The sequence below is a fragment of the Danio aesculapii genome, unplaced genomic scaffold (assembly GCF_903798145.1).
Source record: "Danio aesculapii unplaced genomic scaffold, fDanAes4.1, whole genome shotgun sequence".
Lineage (NCBI taxonomy): Eukaryota > Metazoa > Chordata > Actinopteri > Cypriniformes > Danionidae > Danio > Danio aesculapii.
In genome coordinates, this window is record NW_026613666.1 from 16,928 (window position 1) to 41,977 (window position 25,050).

General features: G+C 37.1%; 2 protein-coding genes across 3 annotated transcripts; both read right to left on the reverse strand.

Annotated features, from left to right (window-relative positions):
• Nucleotides 1-1,519: 1,519 nt before the first annotated feature.
• nlrc3l (NLR family, CARD domain containing 3-like) lies at nt 1,520-17,776 on the reverse strand. 2 transcript variants are annotated; one of them, XM_056452535.1, is made up of 7 exons: nt 17,644-17,776; nt 17,443-17,527; nt 14,281-14,370; nt 11,147-11,296; nt 8,567-8,852; nt 8,037-8,283; nt 1,520-7,890 (listed from the first exon to the last, which is right to left on the reverse strand). In XM_056452535.1, exons 2-7 carry the CDS (start codon nt 17,481-17,483, stop codon nt 6,296-6,298), a joined length of 2,409 nt encoding a protein of 802 aa, XP_056308510.1. In that variant the 5' UTR covers nt 17,484-17,527; nt 17,644-17,776; the 3' UTR covers nt 1,520-6,295. The 2 variants fall into 2 exon arrangements, with proteins under 2 accessions (XP_056308510.1, XP_056308509.1); XM_056452534.1 differs by having other exon boundaries at nt 14,281-14,376.
• Nucleotides 17,777-19,863: 2,087 nt separating this feature from the next.
• Nucleotides 19,864-25,015, reverse strand: LOC130220157 (nuclear mitotic apparatus protein 1-like). The gene is made up of 3 exons (XM_056452537.1): nt 24,728-25,015; nt 22,785-22,955; nt 19,864-20,558 (listed from the first exon to the last, which is right to left on the reverse strand). The coding sequence occupies exons 1-3, from the start codon at nt 25,004-25,006 to the stop codon at nt 20,370-20,372; spliced, it is 639 nt and encodes a 212-aa protein (XP_056308512.1). The 5' UTR covers nt 25,007-25,015; the 3' UTR covers nt 19,864-20,369.
• Between the last annotated feature and the right edge of the window lie 35 nt (nt 25,016-25,050).

Below are 25,050 nucleotides of genomic sequence, written 5' to 3' on the forward strand. Positions count from 1 at the left end.
CTCTGAAATGAATTGTTTTCATCTCTGAAATCAAGTTTGACCGAGCTCGCTGACCGAAGCTTAGAATAAATATTTTTTGCCTCAAATTACTTTAATACTTCTGACTTCATTAACAAAAGACTGCATTCCAAAGCTTATTTCCTAAAGGGATTTCTTTTAAAGGAAATGGCTGTTCATTATAACTGCAAATTTACATACACACACCGGCCACTTTATTAGGAACACCTGTCCAACTGCTCGATAACACAAATTTCTAATCCGCCAATCACATGGCAGCAACTCAATGCATTTAGGCATGTAGACATGGTCAAGACGATCTGCTGCAGTTCAAACTGAGCATGAGAATGGCGGAAGAAAGGGGATTTAAGAGACTTTGAACGTGGCATGGTTGTTAGTGCCAAATGAGCTGGTCTGAGTATTTCAGAAACTGCTAATCTACTGGGAATTTCACACACAACCATCTCTAGGGTTTACAGAGAATGGTCTGAAAAAGAGGAAATATCCAGTGAGCGGCAGTTCTGTGGGCGCAAATGCCTTGTTGATGCCAGAGGTCAGAGGAGAATGGCCAGACTGGTTCCAGCTGATAGAAAGGCAACAGTAACTCAAATAACCACTAGTTACAACCGAGGTCTGCTGAAGAGCATCTCTGAACACACAACACGGCCAACCTTGAGGCAGATGGGCTTCAGCAGCAGAAGACCACACCGGGTGCCACTTCTGTCAGCTAAGAACAGGAAACTGAAGCTACAATTCACACAGGCTCACCAAAATTAGACAATAGAAGATTGGAGAAACGTTGCCTGATCTGATGAGTCTCGAATTCTGCTGCAACATTCGGATGGTCGGGTCAGAATTTGGTGTCAACAAACATGAAAGCATGGACCCATCCTGCCTTGCAATCAACGATTTAGGCTGCTGGTGGTGTAATGGTGTGGGGAACATTTTCTTGGCACACTTTGGGCTCATTAGTACCAATTGAGCAACATGTCAACACCACAGCCTACCGGAGTATTGTTGCTGACCATGTCCATCCCTTTATGACCACAGTGTACCCATCTTCTAATGGCTCCAGGAGGATAGTGCGCCATGTCATAAAGCGTGAATCATCTCATCATCATGGTTTCTTGAACATGACAATGAGTTCACTACTCAAATGGCCTCCACAGTCACCAGATCTCAATTCAATAGAGCACCTTTGGGATGTGGTGGAACTGGAGATTCGCATCATAGATATGCAGCCGACAACTGTGTGATGCGATCATGTGAATATGGACCAAAATCTCTGAGGAATATTTACAGTACCTTGTTAAATCTACGCCACTAAGGATTAACACAGTTTTGAAGGCAAAAGGTGGGGCCAACCCGGTACAAGTAAAATGTACCTAATAAAGTGGCCAGTGCGTGTATAGTCCAAAAAGTGTCATAATTCTAGAAAATTCTACACAAACATGCAGTTTTTAAAAGCGTTTAAGACTTCAAATGTTTTCTAAAGTAAATTCAGCTAAAATAATACACCCCATCGCCATCAAAGAGGCACTTTTATTGTAAATATTTGCAAATGACACAATGCTAATAATGGCACACAACCCACATTAGTAGACACAAATCTTAAAAAAAAAAAAAAAGAGAGAGGCTAATTAAATACTATAATATCTTAAACCCATAATGTCAATACATGAGCAGACATTTAGTACACTGTTTAACCTCGGCCTGTCACAATAATCAATATATGGACTTATCAAGCAACACATGGACATGACCTCAATCCTTTTTGGGGACGCGATATATAATCGCCCATACATAAACAATTCTAGCAACATTTTAGCTTATTGTGCAACATCTCTATTGGAGGTGTCAGTGTGGTTAAACAAACACTGTAGTATGTACTATAGATTACTTTAGTATATTTTCATGTGTGTCTAACAGCTGAAAATAGACCTGCTAGCTGATATCGCAGCCTCTGTTACTTTTAACTTGTAAAGAGTTATTATTTAAGATATGCGTTTTCACATTCAGATTCCAACGCCTGATAATTAAACTGTTAAAATGACTATAATTAAATGAAATATTCTTCAGTATTAAATATGATGTGTTCTTTAGAGAGTGCACTTGCATTGTGATGATATTATATTGTTATTCTGGCATAATGACTGGCATAAAATGACAATAATATCGTTTATCGCTATATATTTTGGTGTAATATATCATATAGCAAAATATAGATCTCGTGACAGGCCTACTGTTGATCACATTTAAAGTTTTCTGAATGACGGAGCGCATTATTCTGCAGAAACCGAAGAGCAATATTTTGATTACAACCCTAACGATTACTCAAACCAGGAGAGAAAGACAAAAAAAAGGCCACACTGTCTGTAATAAATGTTAATAAAGATGAGTTGTGTTTTGCAAACAGATCAAATGAAAGCATGTCGTCCACTAAAGTGTAAATTGCGTCAGATCCGTAGTGCATATAGTTCTTCAGTCTGTTGAATAATGTGCACTTTAATATTCATTAGTAATGTTATTGTCTGTTCTCATTCACTCATTAGAAAAGCAAGCCGGCATCACTATCGTCAGACTGACCTAAACATGCTAACTTTGCTCTCTGCTCGCAGCACCAAAGAGGAAAAGCTGAAAACTCTCCCAATAAATACACACTTATGCTAATTTATCATGTACACTCATTTAAATCTATGGAAGCCCATTTCTGTCACAGAAATACTACAATAATCACAAAAAAAATGCACTTATCACAATTGTACACTTCAACATTTTTGCATCCTCCATTTACTCCTTTATTATCCATTTTAGTCCTGTCATTGTCATTGTGTTACACTGTTAATAAAGGTCACACCAAACGACTAATATTGCTTGGGTGGAAGGATCAGAAACCTCCAAGCCCAACACAGTGGATCCGTGATGTCCTCTTCTTTGTAAAGTTGGAAAAAATTAGACTGTCTAGAGCAGTGTTTCCCAACCCTGTTCCTGGAGGCACACCAACAGTACATATTTTGGATGTCTCCATTATCTGACCCATTCATTTCAGGTGTTGGAGTCTCTTCTGATGTTATAAGATGATTCAGGTGTGTTTGATTAGGGAGAGGTTGAAAATGTGGACTGTTGGTGTGCCTTCAGGAACAGGGTTGGGAAACACTGGTCTAGAGGTTCATCTAACCAGATTAAGAAAATTTGGGACCCATTTAGGAAATATATCCAAGAACATGTTTTATTGTCAACTACAGACCAAGTTATTGTTCCAGCAAATTGATTTTCTTTCTTTCCTAAGTGCAAAGTAGAGTGTATTGTGTGCTTCAGATTATACAATTGTAGTTTTTTGTTAAGCCACATTATTATTATTTACATTTCTATTTGTTGGTATGTGTTTGTTTTGTTTTTTTCTCTCATTGTGTGTGCTTAAGTTGATATTATTTATACTTTAATTAGAAATATATTTTTGTTTTGTCATCTTTTTTTACTGTAATTTGCTATGAAAGTCATAAATAAATAAAAAATTAAAAAAATAAGGTCACACAAATTTCACGCATGTATAGACAGACTCGATAATAAAGCTTTCTGATTCTAAATTCAATGCATAAAAATTAAAGATTTTAATGTAAAATAAAATGACTGATCTATTCTGTTGTCTATGAAAGCTCACAGACTTGCTTTTATTCAGGATAATGCTGAATAATAATAATAATAATAATAATAATAATAATGATTAGATTTATATAGCACGTTTCTGGACACTCAAAGCGCTTTACACATTTTTTGAGGGGGAATCTCCTCATCCACCACCAGTGTGCAGCATCTAGCTGGATGACGTGACGGCAGCCATACACACACCAAAACGCACACCACACACCAGCTGATTGGTGCAGAGAAGACAGAGTGATGAAGTCAATTATGGTAGGGGGATTGTTAGGAGGCCACGATAGACAGAGGCCAGGGGGCAGATTTGGGATTTTTAACGACCACAGAGAGTCAAAACCTCGGTTTAACATCTCATCCGTAAGACATCACTCACTGAGCAGTATAGCGTCCCCATCTATATACTGGGGCATTAGGATCCACACAGAAAAAAAAAGTAAAGTGCTATATGACAAGAAACAAGAACTACTGTTTTGCTAATTCAAAAACACTCTTAAGACAAAGTTTGAGTTTGTATGTTTTAGGGCTGCATGATATGGGAACAAAAAAATAACACTGCGATATTATATTTTCCTGCAAAATTTTTTGCCATAAATACAATTTGACCAGATGACTTGAACATAGCAGAGACAAGGGAAATAATATATTTATATACACACAGTTAAAGTCAGAATTATTAGCCCCCCCCTTTGATTTCTTTTCTTCTTTTTTAAATATTTCCCAAATGATGTTTAACAGAGCAGGAAATGTTCACAGTATGTCTGATAATATTTTTTCTTCTGGAGAAAGTCTTATTTGTTTTATTTCAGCTAGAATAAAAGCAGTTTTTAATTTTTTAAACACCATTTTAAGGTCAAGTTTATTAGCCCCTTTAAGCAAATATTTTTCCGATAGTCTACAGAACAAACCATCGTTATCCTCTTAAGGCCCAAGGTGTTTTTTTACATGCATTTTTTTATTTCTCTTTGCTATTTGGGCTTATTGGAACCTAGTTAGAATAAAAATCTAGGTATTATCTTTTGATGTGATGTACTTTTAGAGAAAAATGATGCTCACAAATTTGGACTCGTGGTCTGAATTTACACAAAACACTTTTTCCCGAATTTTTTATGCATATTTAACATAGAATTTTTTCTGAACTTGCTTTGACTATCAGAGAGTAAAAACTATATTTTTTCCCATTTTGGACACCCGGGTTTGGGACATTTCATATGCTGCAAAACGGTTGCAGGATGACACTGTATGTCTGTAACAAAATATAAAACAAAGTATTTTAAATAGCCACTTAAGAGCTAAAATGTGCTGTCAACGTATGTGGACACTCAAGCCCTAGGAGGTTAAATAATAACTTAATTATCATAACCTGCCTAGTTAACCTAGTTAAGCCTTTAAATGTCACTTTAATATCTAGTCAATTATTTACTGTCATCATGGCAAATATAAAATAAATCAGATATTAGAAATGAGTTATTAAAACTATTATGTTTAGAAATGTGTTGAGAAAATCTTCTCTCCGTTAAACAGAAATTGGGGAAAAACGGGGGGCTAATATTTCAGACTTCTTCATTTAATATATATATATATATATATATATATATATATATATATATATATATATATAAATAAATATAAATATATCTAAAAAAACTCTAAAATCCAGTTATAACTTAATTTATTAAACAAGAAAAAAGGCCCACACTGGCTTCTCCTACTGCAGGAAATTACATTTTTCTTTTTAATAACTGGCGATTGTTCAGTTTATCCCTTTAACAGGCATCATAACCACCAGGTTGACTCCATAGGTTATCATTATTTTTTTTAATGCTTATTACTATTTATCAGGTTTTTGTCAGTTTATCATTTAATATAAGATGTGGGCCAAAAACATTTTCAAGGAGTGCACCTTAAACGGTTAACAGATGAGAAGCGCTCTTGCTCCGTACAATAGTGATTGCTTTAGTATTATTGGTTTGTATTATATTTAGTCGTTTGGGATGCAGAGATGGAGTGAAATCTTCTGCTGAACAGACCCACAACTTTTGACACTCATAAATATTCATGAAAGTCCTCGTGCTGCAGGTATTAGGAGGTTTGCTGAAGGTGCAGCAAGGGGTTTGAGTCTTTTCAATGAACGCAAACTATCAAAGTTTATTAAAGTAAGAAAGATTAATAAATCAATATGAAACAGTCCCTTAAAAGTGATGTCGCATCTTCAGTTTCATGCTCAGGCACGCTTTGCACTTACACTACAAGTGTACCACGCCAAAGCCCAACCGAACTGCCCTCTGGCAGACCTCTTCCAACTGGGCCAAGGCCTGTGCGTGATTCGGAGCACTCACACTTGTCAAGCGAACCGGGAAATAGGGGTCAAACGGTTCGGATAGCCTAGTGTAAGTACACCTGGAGTCTAAATTGTAAGATACATTATTGAGATTAGAATTTGTAAATTCTGTAACAGAAACAAGCTTCCATAAACCCCTCAAAACTATTTCAAAGCCGTCTCATTTAAACAAAGTGTCAATGACCAACCATGTACTGTAAAGAACAACAGAATAATCATCTTTTGTTGAAGTACTCCTTCAACTTTTCCATTCTGCATGACTGACTTTAGTTTAGTGTTTTACAGTCGCTGCTCTGCTTCTCCTCATCTCCGGACCTCCTCTTTGCCTTCCTCCAGCTCCACCAGACACAGCTCCAGGTTTCTGTAGCGGTCCGGGTTCAGGCTGTCTTTCATCTTCTTCTTGATGTATTTGAGAACATCCTCCGTGCCTTTGGCTTTGGGATGGTAGTGATTGAGCTGGTATCCATGCAGGTTCTCCTCAGTTCCCGGAGTCACCAATCCAATCAGGAAGCGCAGAAACATATCCCACTGTCCATTCGGGGAAGCCAGCGCACGGTCGATCGCAGGACGGTACAAGTCGATGACAGAGCGATCCTTATTTGAACCCGCCAACCAAGACGTCATCTTGTTCGGTTCAATCACATTCTTTCCATTTTTCCTGTACGCCACGTATACATACATAGCAGCGATATACTCCTGGACGGTGATGTGGACAAACTTGAGAACCCACGTCCTAATGTCGGCACTTCCTCGCTTGACTTCAGTGGTCAATTCATCTCGACATTTCAAATCCTCGTATTTCAGACCAACAGCTTGCAAATCATCCACTGTAAAACAATCCCGTGCTTCTTGAAGCATCCGATACGCCATCTTTCCCATCAGCTCCGTGAAGTTCTTGTCAAAGTCAGTCCACTTTTGCGCATCCACGTTGCATCCGCGATACTTCTCGAACGAGCGGTTCATCTGAACCACGACGTACTGTGAATAAAATGCCGTAATCCCAGGCGGATGTTTGCCAAATTCAGGATCTCGAAATGCTCGCTCGTAGATATACGCCACCATCCAGCTGAACAGAGGAAGATGGCAGATGATCTCCAGGGCTTTGGAGCGTTTCATGTGGTTGTAAACTTTCCGCCCGAGTTCCGGCTCGGGGGTCCTCTTAGTGAAGAACTCTTCCTTTTTATCATCGGTCCATCCTCGTAACTCAACATACCTGTCGACTAAATTTGGAGGGATTCGATAGGCATCAGTGACGTGGCTAGTAATCCAAACTTTGCAATGAGGAAGCAACGTGCCTTTGATTAAACTGGTAAGAAGAACATCAAACGTTGCTGGCTCTCTAGCGCTTGTTATAGTTTTGTTATTTTTGAAGTCCAGCGGATGCTGGCACATCTCTAAAGAGTCGATAATGAAGAGACACAAACAGTCTTCCTTCTCAAGGAATTTAATGTTTTCAGCTTCTGCAAAAAAGTAGGAGATAACCTCTAGGAAGCTACGATCTTTATCCTTTCCGAAGTTCAGATCTTTTGCTGGCAGCGGGAAGATGAATTGAAAGTCTTGATTGGTTTTTCCCTCCATCCAATCGATAATGAACTTACTGATTGCCACTGTTAGACCACAGGCGGGGACTCCTGTCATCATGATGGTACGGATTGGTTTTTGGTCTTGAGGGAGGGGGCAGAAGATGTCAGCAGGTCTGATTGCGGTCTCCTCGATTGTGTACGGTATCTTTCGGACCTCGTTCTCAAGATTTACGACATCTCTTTGGCCTTGGATTACAGTTACCGGTTCAACGTAGACATCGCTAATGTAGCGCTGCTGACCCGGACGACAGCGGCCTTCATAAAGAGAGTAATAGCGTCTGTCGTGGGCAATTTTCAGGTCATGTTGTAGTAAGACTGAAAAGAAAAAACAATCTACATCTTAACACCGTGATATATTTTATGTAAAGACAAATTGAAGACAGGGTTGTACTGATAATAATGCCAAAGTAGCTCAAAGAAAGCTCCATCATCTATCCGGTGATGTGGTAAAGCTGCTGTACCTCTTCTACAGGTCTTCCTCAGGATTACAGCCAGATCGTCTCTACCAATGCTCTGGAGGTTTCGTACGGTGAGATACAAAGCTTCCCCCTGTCCGCAGATCTCAATCATCTTATCGGCCACATCCAGCGGGTCCTGCAGATCCTTGATTGTGGCATAGTTCTTCTTGAATCTGCAGTGAGTGCTCAGACTGCGCTTATAATAGCCCATATCTGAAGGGTGAAGCTGAGAGAGACTACTCACCATGGCCTGAAAGAGACAAACAAAAAAGCATGAACAAACATTCTCTGCGACCTTCACGCTGTGAGGAGATCGTACTACCCACTGCGCCACCGTGACACCCTTCTAAAACAATCTTTGTTGTTAACACTCTACAATTTTACATTCAGAACAATTGTTAGTATGACGTCTAAGTTATATTTATAGTTATTGTATTTGCTATGAACGGCACTTAAAATCATGTATATAGTAAATCTCATCACAGCTACATTTACTGTCTCAACCACTTAAGGAAGCAAAAGCAGTGACTGACCATCAGCACATGGCGCAAAGTGAAGGCGGTGTGTGTATGCTGAAAGTGCAGACCCTCGCCCTCTGGTGGACGAGGAGGAGGATCCTTTTTTTCTTCAACGTACACAACAATTTCATCAAAATCTTCAACTGTTGTAGCCTCAGCCTGCTCCTCCTGCACCTCCATCACAGAGCCTTCGTTCTGCTGATCCTGAAAATCCATCTCTCTGTCATTCGGTTCTTCGTCCATCTCTGCTTCTGTCCGGATTTCGCTCTGCAGCTCAGATTGATCCAGGATCGTGGGTTCTCTGTTCATGCAAAAATGACAAGACAATGACAGCCTGGTGAGTATGTGTGCCTCTAGAATATGTCTGTGAAATTTATTATATACAGCTGAAGGCAAACTATTCACCCTCCTTCAAAATAGTAATCATTTTTCAAATATTTCCAATATTTTGCTGTTGATTTTTTTTCTACACACTTTTTTAAACAGAACTAATTTCTAATAACTCATTTATTTTATGACAGCACTTAATATTTTATTAGTTATTTTGCAAGATACTAGTACTTAGCTTAAAGTGCAATTTAAAGGCTTAACTTGGTTAATTGGGCAAGTTAATGTAATTAGGCAAGTCATTGGACAACAGTGCAGCCAAATAAAAAAAAAAAAAAACCTCTTAAGGGGGCCGATAACATGAACCTTAAATTATTTACATATAAATAAAAACAGCTATAGTTTAAGTCAAATTAAAAGAAATAGGATCCTCTAGAAGAAAAAATATGATAAAAATTACTGTAAAATTTTCCAAGTCATGTTTAACAGAGCAAGGAAATTTGAACTTCACTAAGGGCTAATCGTTCTTTTTTTTTGTAAATGCAAATGAGTTGCTTCTCTCCTCCCCTTTTGCAAAAGAGGGTGGTGCCTTTACACTGACAAAGCTTTAAACACATGCAGACGTAGGGCTCTATTTTGATGGTCTAGGCCAGGGGTCGGGACCCTTTTTTCAGCAAAGAGCCAATTCTGATTTTTTTTATCAAATGTATTTTTTTAAAGAGCCATTGGGGGTGTGTATATAACAAAATCTTTATTTATTAATAAACAAAACCTTTATGTTCATGCACAACTCAAAAATAAACAAATAAAACACATCAATGTATGGACAAAGGAAATTTCTTTTTGCCATCGCCACTAATAAATTTTGTTTGAAATAAATTTACATATGTGAGGTTACCTTAGAAATGTAATTTGCTTGCCTTTTATTGGTGTCACGATTCAAGTTAAACCACAGCATCACATATGCGCACTGGTTAAAAAGTCCTTTTATTGTAAACTGAGTTCTTATTCATTTTGCTGTAAAAATACAATAAAAAACGGAATTGTAATTGTATTTTCATTAGGAAACTGATTTCTAGTGACTCTTATAATTTTTTTTACTTTAAAATATTATTGAAGAGAGCCATCTATTTTTGGTTAAAGAGCCACATGTGGCTGCCGAGCCATAGGTTCCCTACCTCTGGTCTAGGCGCAAAGTCTAAAGCGCATTTGCCATTTACATGGCGGATTTTGTAATCAGAATCAGAAAGAGCTTTATTGCCAGGTATGTTCACACATACGAGGAATTTGTTTTGGTGACAGAGCTTCTACAGTGCAACAGGATAACAGAGACAGGACAAAAAAAAGATAATAAATATATTTTTTTAAAAATACAAGTAAGTAATGAGTGCAAATATACATATTGACAAGTGTATGTAGAGCTATATTACTATATACCTTTTCACTATTGTAAGTGAAAAACTGAACGCTTCACTAGCGAGAAAACAGTTAAACAGAGCATCTGCAGCGCGAGGATAAAGAATGAGCCTCCTCCAATTTGGCCCCTTTACTCATTTACATTCGTGGATATTGAAACGGTGTTATACACACTCCACTGAAGACATCCATTAGCCTACATATTTAATTTAGTTTTTTTTTTTTTAAGTGCAAAGATTTGTTTCAAAACTATTTCTGAATTCAATTCTAATTTCCAGCAAACCAATAAATGAACAATAATAACGAAGTGTGGTCAAAAATACTGAGTTACATCCAAACACACTGGCTTTGCCCCATATAGTCCAAAACCTGGCAGGTGGTCAAATCCAAGCTTGCTTTTATTAAAACAAATATAAATATGCATATAATAAATAATACTAATGATAATAATAACATTATACAAAAGCAAATTGTCATGAATAAACTGAAAAAAGCCCCCCGAGATGAGGGCATAGAGGTAGTTTTTTATATTATAATTTTATATTTATGTAGAAAATAACAATTTTTGTAAAATTTTAATCCTTATAGCAAGAAATCGCGCCAAACAGGTCTTGCGCTTTATATATGGTTATATATTTAGAATTTTAAACTAGAAATAATATGTTCTTCTAAGCATGCAGAAAAACAAGACTTACTTGTAATAAGTTGCTCCAAAGTCAGTTATTATTTATGCATGTTAAACATCAATTTTATGTGTCTTTTCACTTTGAAAATGTAATGATAAACTGTTGTACTATTGCTGACATTTTAAGACGAACACTTACTCTACTGAAGCAAAAAGAATATAGTTACCTGGTAGGAGGGGCAGGAGAGCGGAATTCTTCTTGCGTAATGGGTTGTTGTGTGAGGTAAACTCCACCACTGTGGTGTATGCTGGACTGGTGTGTTTGTGTGCGTTCAGTAATGGCAGTCTCCGGTGAATCGGGCCGCTGAAGCCTGACCCTGAACAACATACAAGCATGACAGAAATAAATACACACATGGACCACTAAAATAGTCTCTAAAATAATCTAAAGCATGAGTGCTCATTTTTTTCATATGTATTTTTACATTTTAATGATTTATGAGGAATCGTTTGGCAATGAGACTTTTCTGTGATGCCAAAGATATTTTCAGCAGCCATAAAAAAAAAAGTTCAATTCACATTTATTTAAAATAAAATGTCACAATATAGTTGTTTTGACTGCATATTGGATTAAATAAATGCAACTTTGGTAGGAAGAGACTTGAAAACGAGAGAAATCAATGAACCAATTTATGATCAATTTGTCACTTAATTTGGAGTTCTCTGTACCAAGTAGAAAATTAGATTTTTATGCAGCAATAATTGCAGAAGTTATCCCGATATACAATATATTGATGATATTAAAAAATGTGTTACTTTAACAGGTATAACATCAAAAAGAACTCTAAATTTGTGTTATTAAATACTGAATTAATTGCTAAAGGATTATTATAGATAATTTATTTATATAGATATTTACAATACAGGGTTCAACGCTAAGGAATTTTTCTACCGGCCCGATCGGACCAGTGGTTCAGATTTTTACCTGCCCTGTCAAAATTTTCACTGGCCCCACCAAAAAAAAAAAAAAAAAATAGCTATTTCTTTGACATTTCTGTTAAAAGCCAAATCGAATTGTATACATACACTTTTTATTCAGCATAACCTTTGACCGCATAAAGTGACAATTAAAAAACAATTTAACATTAAAGAGCCCATATTATGGGTTTTTGAAAATGCCCTTCCATGTAGTGTGTAACACAGCTCTAAGTGAAGTGAAATATCCAGCTAAGGCTTAAATCTGTAAGTGTACAGTGTTTAAAACTATTGATTCATCTATAAAAGAGTCGACTCATAGTGCTTCAAACGAGTCGCCTTGATAACGAGTCATTAGGTGTTTCGCGATGACGCAGCCACGAAACACAAGCCTCGCCAGTAGTTCCCTCACCAGGGAGATTTGAAACCTGCGGCCCCGCCCACTAACACAGAAAAAACACTAGACACACACACACAGACGCCGCCGGTCGAATGAAGTCACGCTGTGCTCAGATGGATAATATTGACAGTCTCTACCCAAAGATGAGTTGTTAACCTGGTACAGTACACGCGGTTACTCTTTATATTCTCTTATCACATGTAAGCCACGTTAAAAACGCGACGCTTGCCGCTTTGTTTACGATTTAACGTTAAAGGCTTTTGTGAGCTCGCGTTCCACTGCCGATTGTCGTTGCTATGGCGATCGATCGTAAGCTAGGAGACAGGAGACTCGTGTCACTTTCCCTAGTTCTTCTGAGGAGCGTTGTGTGTGTGTGTGTGTGTGTGTGTGTGTGTGTGTGTGTGTGTGAGAGAGAGAGAGAGAGACTCGCGTCGCTTTCCCTAGTTCTTCTGAGGAGCGTTGTGTGTGTGTGTGAGAGAGAGAGAGACTCGCGTCGCTTTCCCTAGTTTTTCTGAGGAGCGTTGTGTGTGTGTGTGTGTGAGAGAGAGAGAGAGAGAGAGAGAGAGAGAGAGACTCGCGTCGCTTTCCCTAGTTCTTCTGAGGAGCGTTGTGTGTGTGTGTGAGAGAGGGAGAGGGAGAGAGAGAGACTCGCGTCGATCTCTCCAGTTCTTCTGAGGAGGGTTGTGTGTGTGTGTGAAAAAAGCCTTACACTATGAAGCGCGTGTGCACTGTGACTATCTTTATATAGTTGATTACCAGCTGGGCATTTCACTCTGTCTCGTGCTGAAGCCTGTCACTGTCGACCAATCGCAGCAGGCTGTCATCGGTCCAATCAGCGCAGATTAGCTTCGCGCTGAGGAGGGGGTTGGGAACAAATGAATCGCTGAACGATTCATATGGGAGTCGTTGGGATAATTAGGTAAAAATAAATGCAGATTATAAGACCATCAAAGTGTTTTTTGACCTTGCATGCATATTAGACTGTTGTTGGAGACCCTTACAACATAAATATGACCCTATTTCATGTATAATATGGGCTCTTTAATGTAACTAAACTTGGGAAAAATCACCATCATCACCAAATATAAATCACAGGTAAGACTTTTACACACATAACCTAATTTTAGTTGCAAAGATCTATCTATTGAATTATTCGATCTATTAAAAAATAACTTTGGCTTAAAAGATTTAGCCATAAGCTCAATTAAGTACTTAAATAACTTTGTATAAAAATAAAATGTCACAAAAAACATGGTGGCAAGAAAAGTGGTACGTGGTAGCAGAAAAGCAGAGGTAGTAAATAATAGGCCAGTAAACGTGATCGAAAGATTTTCTATCCATGGCATGTCACAGGCCAAATTAAAATGTGAAACTGTTTGAAAATAAACAATATGAAGTGCTCAAGCATTTAGTGACTGAATACAACAATCTGAATGCTGAAATTTATTATACTGTATAATATTTTACTGCACTGCATATTGGCACACAGTACTCATTTTAAATACTCTATATACAGTAGAAGACAAAATTATTAGACAGATTATTTTTCAAATATTTCCCAAGTGATGTTTAACAGAGAAAGGAAATTTAGCAAATGGATTTACTATTTATTTATTTATTACTGCTAAGGTCAATATTATTAGCCCCCTTAAAATATATATACACATATATTTTCAGCTTAATACTTTAGGCTAAATACTGGTATCTTGCTAAAACTTTACCATCATGACAGTAAATAACATGTAAATACAAAAAATTAGATATTTTTAAAAAGCAATATTAAAATTACTTTAATTTGATTTTCTCCTTTAAACATCACTTGGGAAATAATTGAAAAGGAGGGCGAATCATTTTGTTTTCTACTGTAATTTAGTTGGCATGTTTGACAGAATTCATCCTGCATGACATATTCAGTCTAGTATCATTACTATAATTCATAGGGTCAGACGTTAATGCTTTTGTGTATTAATCTGTATGTTATTGTACCTTGTGGGTGGTGGTTCGACATCGTCAAAGTAGTCCTCATCTTGATCATCGCTGTGCATGGAGCCATAACTGCTGGGTGGCCGGTCCATCCTATTCCTCATAAAAACATCAACATTAAACCAGAAACACAGTGAAAGCAGATGAAACAAGCATGCAGAACGTCTGAAGGCCTTTCAGCTAATGAAGACTCATCCCAGCAGACAATGAACAAAGTTTAACAAGCTTTGTTTAGGCAATGCTGTGCTTTTTATGAGATCCTCATATTTGTATTAGGTTTTAACACAAGCCTGAGCAAATCCTGAATATCTGAACCAGAAAAAATGCATTTTGTAATTCTATCTGAAAACCAAAGTCTTCTGCTGACACAACAAAAATGTTTTCAGATGCACTAAGTGGCTTGATATTTGATCCGTCAGATTATTTTACAAACACAGTCGTGATGAGGGGGGAAATGATGAGAAAATCCAAATCCTGATGATCTCTGAACACATCTAATTTTCCCAAAAACATAGACATATTGAAAAAAAAAAAAAAAACACACGTAAAAATTTTTGTACTGGGCAAAGATTAATTGCATCCAAAATAAAAGTTCGTTTTGACATAATAAATAATTTTTTTTGTCTTTTAAATTTATATTATTTTATGGAAACAATACTATACAATTACGTTACATATATATATATATATATATATATATATATATATATATATATATATATATATATATATATATATATATATATATATATATATATATATATATATATATATATATATATATATATATATCTCATTTGTATCATATAAAATATATGTATGTATCTAAATAAACATTTTCTCAAATATACGAATGCCTGTGTGTATTTATACAATAAGTGGCCACTTTATTAGGTATACTTTCCCAACTGCTCATTAAGGCAAATTTCTAATCAGCCAATCACATGGCAGCAACTTAATGCATTTAGGCATGTAGACATGGTCAAGACGATCTGCTCCAGTTCAAACCAAGCATCAGAATGGGGAAGAAAGGGGATTTAGGTGACTTTGAACATGGCATGGTTGTTGGTGCCAGACAGGCTGGTCTGAGTATTTCAGAAACTGCTGATCTACTGCGATTTTCACGCACAACCATCTCTAGGGTTTACAGAGAATGGTCTGAAAAAGAGAAAATATCCAGCGAGCGGCAGTTCTGTGGGCACAAATGCCTTGTTGATGCCAGAAGTCAGAGGAGAATGGCCAGACTGGTTCCAGCTGATAGAAAGGCAACAGTAACTCAAATAACAGTCATTACAACTGAGGTCTGCAGAAGAGCATCTCTGAACACACAACCTTAAGGCAGATGGGCTACAGCAGCAGAAGACCACACCGGGTGCCACCCCTGTCAGCTAAGAACAGGAAACTGAGGCTACAATTCACACAGGCTCACCAAAACTGGACAATAGAAGATTGCCTGGCCTCGATTTCTGCTGCGACATTCAGCATTAGTTGTGCAGCCAACAAATCTGCAGCAACTGTGTGATGCTATCATGTCAATATGGAGCAAAATTTCCAGTACCTTGCTGAATCTATGCCACAAAGCATTAAGGCAGTTCTGGAGGCAAATGGGGGTCCAACACGGTACTAGTTAGGTGTACCTAATAAAGTGGCCGGTGGGTGTATATACACATAATAAATATGCAAGGTACACACTTAAATTATCTCAAAAATAAACTTTTATTTTAGATACGATACATTTTTTCCCAGCACTTAAAATGTTATATAATGTAAAGTTACAAAATATTTTAAATGAAATAATACACATTATTTAATTTAAGTATGCTGTATACTATACTGATCATCTACTGGTTTAAATAGTTGGTTCACCACAAAATGAAAATTTACAGTCTTGACATTTTATCACTCTCAATTTACACATGAATGTTTATCAGAAGCACAATGTCATAAAACATTTCATTTGAATAAATGCTGCAAAACTAAATGTTTATTACTTCCTCTGTTTTTTCTGTAAAGATTTAAAAATATTTTATAATTCTATGACCTCGATTACAAGAAACAAGGCGGCTATAAAACCTCTCAAATAATGAAAAGTAATCTATACAATCTAATAATTTAAATATGATGGATCCCCCATTTAATGTAGTATTTTTTATTTGACATATGTTCTGCATCACTAAGCTTTGTATGACTGTTACACATGTTATCAAATAATCCTGTATAACTGTCAGTCATATGCTTCAAAAAAAATAAATGAATGCTGCAAAACTGGTCTGACTAACAAGCAATCCCCCAATTGAAAAAGGATTTAACTATTCAGAAAAGACTAATACACACATCTATGTATCTGAATTTAAGCTATACGACCCAGTTAAAATAAAATTATTAAACATCTTAAAAAGGGACAGTTTGTCCAAAAATAAAACTGTGGTCAGATTTACTCATCTACTTGTTAGCTGTACAGCCATTATTGAGGTAAGGTTGGTTTTATATTCACACATTCATTTTGTGACAACCTGTAACATGGTCCCTGTATTGTTTACCATGGTACTTTGAATATTGGGTCTGAAATAGCATGTAAGAATGACTTCAAAACAGCATTAGCACTATTTAATTGACTCTGAACAATGTTGTCATCAGCCAATGACTAGTTAGAGTTTGTAAACAACACTTGTCTGAAATTTATATTAAGGAAAAAGTCTGAATGTGCAAATAGAAAACCAACTTTACCTCAATACAGCCTTTGACTTAACGTTTTAATAAAAAAATGATTTCTATGGATGTCAATGGCTGCTTTTTTCTAACATTCTTCGCATTATCTTGTTTAGCGTTGATCAAATATTTATTAAAGTTTAGAAGCACTTGAGTGTGAGTAATGAAAATGAGGAAATTTTCATTTGGATGAACTCGAGGCCAACCTGTAATGGTAAAACTAGCATTAGCAGTTTAGGCTAATGGCAACTGACATGCTACATGCATTGAGACCATTACTGTTCAGTAGTTGATTGTTTTTATTTTTTTAGGGTATTATTAATTTATTACTTTGCTCAGGTCTAGCTGGACATGATGAGTGTCAGGTAATAAAGCTAAGCTAAATCTGGTTTGGTAGAGCTAGCAAAACATACCGGTTAAACAAGACCAATGTGAGGAAAGTTAAACAACACTTACCGATCCACGTCAGAATCGCTATCATCAGCAAAATTACTCATGATGTTCTTTATAAAGTGCTTACAAACTGATCACAGAACAGCATCTGGTTCAAAAACAACACAATGTGTAAATTAACCTTATCTTTCACAACCCAAAAAACTCGACGTATTTTTCGGGTCATTTCAGTAACTTTAAGAATAAAAAAGCGATTAAACTTACCCAAAACATTTAGTGAGCGATCGAGCGTTAAACCGACTCGATTAATAGCCAGTTCTGTCGATATTTTGCTTTGAAAAAGAGTTTGAAACATCCACGGTTTTCGCGACCGTCGGAAACACGGACTTCCGCATTTCCTGTCAGGTCGACGATGACGTCTTCTTGCTTTCGGTTTCGATTGTTGCGCAACGAGATGATAGACAAGACATACGTTTATTTTATTTGTTGGCTTGTTTATTTAATAGTTTTTAGTTGATTATTGATTAATTTATATATTTATTTAATATACATTTTTTTATATGCATTTAATTATTTAATATTTAATTTATGTATTTGTTAAATTATTTATATATTTAATAATTATTATTTATTAGATTTACTTATTATTATTATTATTATTATTATTGCTGTTGTTATTATCATTATTATTATTATTATTATTATTATTATTATTATTATTATTATTATTATTATCATCATCATCTGTGTCTTTGCTCATCAGGTTTGTAATGTTTTCTCACAGCTGGCAATTTTATTGGTTGCTTTCTTATAATAATGGTGAAAGTGTATGGTTTATAAAAATAAGACCTGTTCCAATCATGCATAAAATAAAGCTGCATTACACTTATGTCATTCCTTCATTTCCCTTCGGCTTAGTCCCCGATTATCAGGGGTCGCCACAGCGGGATGAACCGCCAACTTATCCAGTACGTTTTACATAGCGAATACCATTTCAGCCATAACCTAGTACTGGGAAACACCCATACACAAAGATTGTTTATCTATCTGCACACTTCTGATTATTAATAGCAACCTTTACATACAATCATTTATTGTAAATCTCTGTTCATAGCTAATACAACCTGTATATAATGTTCATAGTACATCCATTTGAAAATATCACCATAGTTTTTCTATAACTGCACTTTATAACTTATACCTATATCCTGCACCTGCTGCTATTGCACTGCTGGTTAGACCCAAACTGCATTTCGTCGCCTTGTACATGTATATGTGTAATGACAATAAAGTCGAATCTAATCTAATCTACACTCTCACATTCACATATACACACAATGGCCAATTTAGTTAATTCAATTCACCTATAGCACATGTGTTTGGACTGTGGGGAAAACCGGAGCAAAGGTTTCGATGGCAATTTCTTTTATCTTAAACCCATTCATTTATTTTATTTTCGGCTTACTAGTTTTATTAATCAGGGGTTGCCACAGCGGAATGAACCGACAACTTATCCAGCATATGTTTTACGCATCGGATGCCCTTACAGCTGCAACCCATCACTGGGAAACACGCATAAACTCTCATTCACACACATACACTACAAACAATTTTAGCTTACCCAATTCACCTGTACCGCATGTCTTTGGACTGTGGGGGAAACCGGAGCGCCCGGAGGAAACCCACGCCAACATGGGGAGAACAAGCAAACTCTACACAAAAATGCCAACTGACCCAGCCGAGGCTCGAACCAGCGACCTTCTAGCTGTGAGGCGACAGCTATCTTAAACCCATATAACAAATTTCCATAACCTTTTTGCTATTTTGTATCAATTTTGAGAAAAAACAAACATCCAAAATTGCAATATTAAACGCCGCAACTATATTTCAAGATGTAAGAGGGTGGAAAAGTCAAAACTTCCACATGTAAACTATTAATTACACATCTATAACTCGTAACTGATAGATAAAAAAATTAATAAATTTAAAAAACACAGTGGGTAGCATGATCGCCTCACAGCAAGAAGGTCACTGGTTCGAGTCCCGGCTGGGTCAGTTGGCATTTCTGTGTGGAGTATGCATGTTCTCCCCGTGATGGCATGGGTTTCCTCTGGGTGCTTCGATTTCCCCCACAGTCCAAACACATGTGCTATAGGGGAATAGATAAACTAAATTGACCATAATGTATGTGTGTGAATGAGTGTGTATGGATGTTTCCCAGAGATGGGTTGCGGCTGGAAGGACATCCGCTGTGTAAAACATATGCTGAATAAGTTGGCGGTTTGGTCCGTTGTGGCGACCCCAGATTAATAAAGGGACTAAGCTGAAATGAAAATGAATGAATAAATAGTTTTCCAAAGAGTAACTAAATAATTAGTATTTTTTGACATAATAGAAACACCCTTCCTATTTTAAAACATACAAAAATCTTTTATTTTTAGAACACAAAACAGCAAAAGAAATTTTTTCAAAAAAGTAAACAAACATCAATCGACACATGAAAACCCAGATACATACAGTATAACGATCAGGAAAAGCAGCTGGTGTTTTTACTTCAACTGTGCTCCCTAAACACACAGAAATAGCCATTCAATATAGACTTAAATACTGAGCTTTAATCAACATGTCTAAGGGGGCGTTTACACCGGTAGTTTACCTTCAAGTCAAAAATGAAAATGGTCAATTTAGTCCTGGTTTGTTTATAATTAGCGTTGTCCATTTTAGGACCAAATCTAAAAATCACTCACGCACACACACACACTATCTGACAAGCATGTAGTGTTTATGATCTAATCAACCTTTAATTTAATGTATTATAAGCATCTAACAAACGCTATAATTCTAATTCACCAATCACAGATTTAAGATTACCCAATCAGCTACCATTAGGGGGCGATCTGCACTAAGAATTCCTCTCTGTTTGTGGTTTAGCAGATGGAAAGTGTTTGGTCAGATGGTGCTTTCAGGAATACACCTCAGGTCAAACAATATTATGCTTTTTCTACCTTTCTGCCATTGTTGGAGGTCTGAGGAGATCTGCTGTTAGCAGCGGTGGCCGCAGGACGAAGAGCACGACTGAACAATGAGGAGGATTTACAGGCATCCTTACGGCCTCTGCTCATGCTCTTCTTTGGAGTATTAGCAATCGTGAACATCACAGACTGCCGACTTTGCTTGGGCTGGGAAGAAAAAGCAGACAAATGTTTGTGCACATCATTTTCTTCTGTAAATATACACATGCATATTTTTTCTGGCTTAATCATTCAAATAAAGATGCTGATTTATCAATATTCGTGATTGTATGGTATTGTTTTTATATGGACAGAGTAATAAATAAAAGGTATAATGATAATAATAATAGTAATAATAATAATAGTAATAATAATAATAATAATAATAATAATAATAATAATAATATTAATAACGACACGGTAGCTCAGTGGTTAGCACTGTAGCCTCACAGCAAGAAAGTCGTTGGTTCAAGTCCTGGCTAAGTCAGTTGGCCTTTCTGTGTGGAGTTTGCATGTTCTCCCCATGTTGGTGTGTGTTTCCTCCGAGTTCTTCGGTTTCCCCTACAGTCCAAACACATGCGCTATATGTGAACTGGGTCAACAAAATTGGCTGTAGTGTATGAGTGCGTGTGTGAATGAGTGTATGGATGTTTCGCAGTACTGGGTTGCGGCTGAAAGTGCATGCGCTGTGTAAAACATATGCTGGAATAGTTGGTGGTTCATTTCGCTGTGGCGACCCCAAATAAGGGATAGTAGAGAGTACTTTTTTAAATCTTGGAAGGATGTAAATCTATAGCATAATGCACACTTTTAAACAACTGACTAAACTAAATTCAGACGTACAGTAAGCTGTGGTGTAAGTACCAAATTACCAATACAAAAATTACTGTAATTGAGCAGTTTTCCTCAGGAATTGTAATTTAGGTAGTTTTATAAATGTGTACTTTTACTTTCCTTTGAGTATATTTTTAGTGCTGTATCTGTACTTTTACTCAACTACTTTCCCTCAACCTGCAGTCACTACTATATTTTTTTCTTCTCTATGGAGATTAGAAAAATCAGTCATGTGACTCCTGACCAATCAGATCGCACACAGAAGGTAAATTGCATCATAGTGAACTGCTTCAAGACATGGGCGACTCATAATTGCAGCAAACTATTTGAAAGCATTAAAATGTCCAAGAAGATGATCAAAATCTTTACATGCATTGACCTAGAGTGATGTGATGTATCTTTTATTTAATGCCATGTCAGCAACCAAGGCTATTTTCATGGCAGGAACATTTCAATAATAAATATACAATTTAAAAAAACAAACTTAAATAAGATGTTTACTGTTAATAAATGATAAAAAAAATTCTAAAATCTTTTCTGGTGTCACTTTGCTAAAAATGTCCTTAAGAGAGTTCATTTAATAAAAATAGCCTTCTGGAATCATTAAAAGCAGAACACTCCAGTAAAATGTGTTTTATAGTAAGGGGAATTGTGCAGTACAAACACAGAGTAGGGTTTTCACCATGTCTCAATCTAGTCTTAAAATTTCTTAAAATTCTTTGTGAGATTTCAGGTTGTATTTCATGTAATTTATTATTTGCATTGACCCAGAGACTGTTTAGACACAGGTCACTGATGAGAAGAAGATGGAGGTTTACTGTATAATGACCGAAATGGCCTTAAACCCAGCAGGCACAAGACGTCAACGTTACGTCAGATGGACATTATACCCCAACGTCATGGGGACGCTACATTTTGTTTGGAAATTAAAAAAAAAAAAAAAAAAATCGGGTTGACGTCAGAACTCAAATATCAGGCCGACGTCAATGTCAACCTAAATAAACCAAATATCAACGTCTAATGATGTTACAGCTTGATGTTGTGTGGACGTTACCACCATGACGTCTATCAGATGTTGGACTTTGGTTGCCACACCTGACGAATAAATGTCATTATCTGAGGTCAATATGACGTTAAGTTTTGGTCACTTTCTAACAACCTAAAATCAACGTCATTTGATGTAATTATTGGACATCAAAATAACATCCTTAGACACTGGCTAAACATTAAATTTTGGTCACCTGACATCACAACCTAAATCTACCCTAATAATAACGTCTCAAGACGTTGTGTGCCTGCTGGGCAATAACAAAAGCACTACAGAATATTACGTTTACACACATCCACAAATTACATGTAAATGCATCAGCTTTTTACAGCATAATACTCACTACTCTGGAGTTTTTACTTTTTACTCAGGCTTTGAGTAATATTTACAACAGATACTTTTACTCTACGTGCACTACATTTTTGGGTAAGTAATAGTACTTTTACCCAGGTATGAGTTTTCAGTACTCTTTCCACCACTGACAGTAAGGCCAGTTATCTGGAAGCTCGTACCTCAGATGTGTTCAGGTTATCCAGCGGAGCTCCTCTGCGCTTGCGTGTATGCGATGTGTGCGTGTCCTGTGGTTTTAACATATGTAAAGCCGCACGGCGAATGGTCTCTTTCGGGTCCCCCATCCGCAGGTCCTCGTCTGTTACCGTCAATGCCGGCACTCCCACATTGGGCTATAGAGAAAAAGTTAAGGGATTGTTTTTATAAAAATTGAAATTCTGGTAATTTATTAACTCCTATTTAAACATAAGTTTTTTTTACTTTACTTGAACACAAAAGGATATATTAGCCACTGCACAATAAGCAAATTCAGCACGCTCCGTTACACACGATTAGCATGATATTGTCAAGTACGATGCGATCCTGGAACAATTTTTGTTGTAAAATGTAATCCATACCTATTCCCTACCCCTAAACCCAACCATAACTGTAAATTATTCCCAAAATTTGAGCATAGTAATCATGTAGAAGTGCACAAACTTAACCTTAACATAAATGGTAAACATATCCCTTAATTCTGATTGGCTGATTGGAATGTTGTTCCAGGATCGACATAGATGTTAATCCAGGAACATTTCCTACTTGGTGAAATCAGGTATACCCTTATTGTAAAGTGTGACCAACTTACTCAATCTTTTTTTATTTAAGGAGCCCTATTATGCCCCTTTTTACAAGATGTAAAATAAGTCTCTGATGTCTTTGGAGTGTGTTTGTGAAGTTTCAGCTAAAACTACCACACAAGTAATGTAATAACTCTCTGAAACTGACCCTTTTAGGCTTTGATCCTAATTGTGGCGTTTTGGTGACTGTCGCTTTAAATTCAAATGAGATTGTGCTGTTTTCAAAAGAGAGCAGAACAACAATGCCCATGTGTCAATTTGCTCTTTAAGATCTCAAAACTCAGGGCTTCTGGTAGTACCCAGAATAGCCAAGTCGAGTAAAGGAGGTCGAGCCTTCTCATTTATGGCTCCTAAACTCTGGAATAGCCTTCCTGATAACGTCCGAGGCTCAGACACACTCTCCCAATTCAAAACTCGATTAAAGGCCTATCTGTTCAGTAAAGCATACACTTAGTGCACCACTTAGCGGGCTTCCACACAGGTTCTGCATCTTGTTTATATACACTATGAACAGCAGCTACGCTAATTATTCTCTTTATTCTCCATTCCCACCTGGGGATACTCTTCCAGAGGCCCTCAGACTATGCAGAGTCACTGATTCGATCCAAGACCAACGATGAGATGATCCCAAGGTTTCCATATCCTGGACCAGGCCGTATCCCGAGCAGCTACTGTGGTGGTCATGGAGGAGTGGAGAACATGAGACTGATTCCTGTGACGCTCCAGAGACAGACAAGTCTTCGCTGAGGCCAGCTTCCAGCCTCCGCCCCTGAGACTGCAGCTCTGCACAAGACGTTTGGCCAGCGGAGAAATTAAAATGGTCGTGCCCAACTGAGCCTGGTTTCTCTCAAGGTTTTTTTTCTTCACTTTCGCCATTAGTGAAGTTTTTTTTCCCTCTCCGCTGTCGCCACTGGCTTGCATGGTTCGGGATCTGTAGAGCTGCGCATCGTTGGATTTGCTCTTCAATATTTGGACTCTCAGTAGTGATTATTAAACCACACTGAACTGAGCTCAACTTAACTGAACTTAAACACTACAAACTGAACTACACTGTGTCAAAGCAGCTTCACATAAAAGGTCATAGTAAATTGGAACAATCTACATTGTATAAGCGCTATACAAATAAAGGTGACTTGAATTGAATGTATCAGCATAGTGGCAGATTCAAAAACAAGCAGTTTTACCTTTAGAAGCTGGTTATATTCACACACTGCTGCCAAACAACTGTTTAACCCCCTTATAAAAGTGATTTTTGCATTACAGGTCCACTTTAATGCATAAAAAGATCCCCTTCTCAGAAAATTAGTCTATTTCTCCAAGCTCACCCCAGACTCCAGAGGATAGCTGCTCTTCATGTGAGGCAGACAGGCTTTGTTTCGGGCCTGTAGTTCAGCGATGCGCATCCAGTCGTCTGCAGTATCCTCCGACTCATTCTCTGCTCCAACACGGTGCGTTTCCTCTGCGTTAACATTAAATGAACCGTCCAGATTAAAGTCTAAGCAGTCAGTGATGGTGTCCTGTTGTTTCTCAGGGACTCTTAGACTTTCTCCGAGTCTCATATCTTTAGTGTCATCAGTCATGTTTCTCTGTTCCTGCAGGCACATCTCAGCAAAGCGCATCTGAAACAAAGCATTTTTAAAGAAACTAA

Bases quoted from the DNA above. Each gene is read 5' to 3' on its own strand.
- LOC130220157 (XM_056452537.1), bottom strand. From the start codon at position 25,006: ATGTGCCTGCAGGAACAGAGAAACATGACTGATGACACTAAAGATATG. The intron at 22,956-24,727 runs GTGAGCTTGGAG...TTTTCTCTATAG, and splicing joins GCTATCCTCTGGAGTCTGGG to CCCAATGTGGGAGTGCCGGC. The intron at 20,559-22,784 runs GTACGAGCTTCC...TTTTCTTCCCAG, and splicing joins ATAACCTGAACACATCTGAG to CCCAAGCAAAGTCGGCAGTC.
- nlrc3l (XM_056452534.1), bottom strand. From the start codon at position 17,483: ATGAGTAATTTTGCTGATGATAGCGATTCTGACGTGGATCG. The intron at 11,297-14,280 runs GTACAATAACAT...TATGTTGTTCAG, and splicing joins GTCGAACCACCACCCACAAG to GGTCAGGCTTCAGCGGCCCG. The intron at 8,284-8,566 runs GTCAGTCACTGC...TGTCTCTTTCAG, and splicing joins CTTTGCGCCATGTGCTGATG to GCCATGGTGAGTAGTCTCTC.